General features: G+C 36.3%; 1 protein-coding gene across 2 annotated transcripts in view; it reads left to right on the forward strand.

Moving 5' to 3' along the window:
- The window catches only part of osgn1 (oxidative stress induced growth inhibitor 1), a 21,694-nt gene that overhangs the window by 9,759 nt on the left and 10,625 nt on the right, over window positions 1-1,310 (forward strand). For both annotated transcript variants that reach the window (XM_015036645.1, XM_015036644.1), the window contains one exon: window positions 807-869. In XM_015036645.1, the coding sequence (XP_014892131.1) occupies window positions 812-869 (58 nt within the window). In that variant the 5' untranslated portion in view covers window positions 807-811. The remainder of the gene's footprint in view (window positions 1-806; window positions 870-1,310) is intronic.

Genomic DNA, 1,310 nt, shown 5'->3' on the forward strand with positions numbered 1-1,310 from the left:
ATTAATCGTAAGAATAATCGATAGATTACTCGATTACTAAAATATTCGTTTACAACAGCCCTAGTTGTTTCTGTTATTGTAGCCAACATGTGTACTAATCTGAGAAATCAGTGGTAACTCCAGAGGAACTGATGAGACGACATTAAGTTACAATCTGGCTTTTATTTTGAAAAAGCAGAATATAAGCCATGATAACAAATTTTGCCGGATGATAAATTGTCCCAGAAGTTATTGCAATAAATGATTATATTATTTTGAGACAATTTTTAGGGACATAAAGGTTATGGCATAATAATACAAGAACACATTCTCAATAAACTTTAAATTGTAATGAACATTTGACACTGGAACCTGAAGACAATTTAAATATCTAAAATAAACAAAACAGAAACAACAAATAAAGTGAATTATAAACTTTCTGGAAACAAAATTATCCTTAAAAAGGTCTAGTTGAAGCACCAGATTGAAGGCTTTCAACATCCAGTTTCTGGTAGAAAAAGAGAAACAATGAATAAATGGGATAATAGTACGAATGGAAACTATTGAGCATAAAGTCACGTGGCTGAAATCTAAGAATCTGAATCAGAACAAAGTGTAAATGTTGACATATTGTTTCACTTCCTTCCTGACGCTCCGTCACCTGTGAACGTCGCAGGTTGAACCTCAGCGTTAAACCTTGAGGTCGAACGGAGGAAGTGGGAGCAGCGATGTGACTGAAAACGATCTCACCGCTGAGATTAGCCAAACGGAGGAAACGCATGAGAAATGTCATGTTGGTGACCAGACTTTGTTCTTCTCTGTTGCAGAAGAAATGGACCTGCACCATAAAGAAACGACGTCTGGAGAGATTCTGCCGGTCGTGATCATCGGTAAGACAAACCTTCGCTTCATTCATGCTGTGGGGAAACCTCAGAGGTGAAATGGAGGACAGTACAACTTCAACTTCAAACAAGGAAGTAGACTTAGAGTCACATAAGTTTCTGTTTTCTCTTTTAATTTTTGTCTGAGTCCATTAAAGATCAAGATTAAGAACTGAACTATTTATTCTTCTGCCTCGAGTTGAATTCCCATTCAGAGAATAATGGAAACAGTGGAAGTGGAGGGGATCTCAGCTTATTTGCTTATTATGTGCAAATATGTGGAAGTGAAAATGCAAATTGTTTTTCCTCTCATGCTGAGTCATCATATACAATTAAAAAAAACATCAGATTTGCTGACTCATGCTACAGATGTTCATGATTTTTTTGCCTCCATCATGTTTCTATGCTTGTAACAATAACTTAGCTGGTCGATAAATTGTCCCTGCAAAA

The sequence above is a fragment of the Poecilia latipinna genome, unplaced genomic scaffold (assembly GCF_001443285.1).
Source record: "Poecilia latipinna isolate Pla-1442-1.1 unplaced genomic scaffold, P_latipinna-1.0 Scaffold374, whole genome shotgun sequence".
NCBI lineage: Eukaryota > Metazoa > Chordata > Actinopteri > Cyprinodontiformes > Poeciliidae > Poecilia > Poecilia latipinna.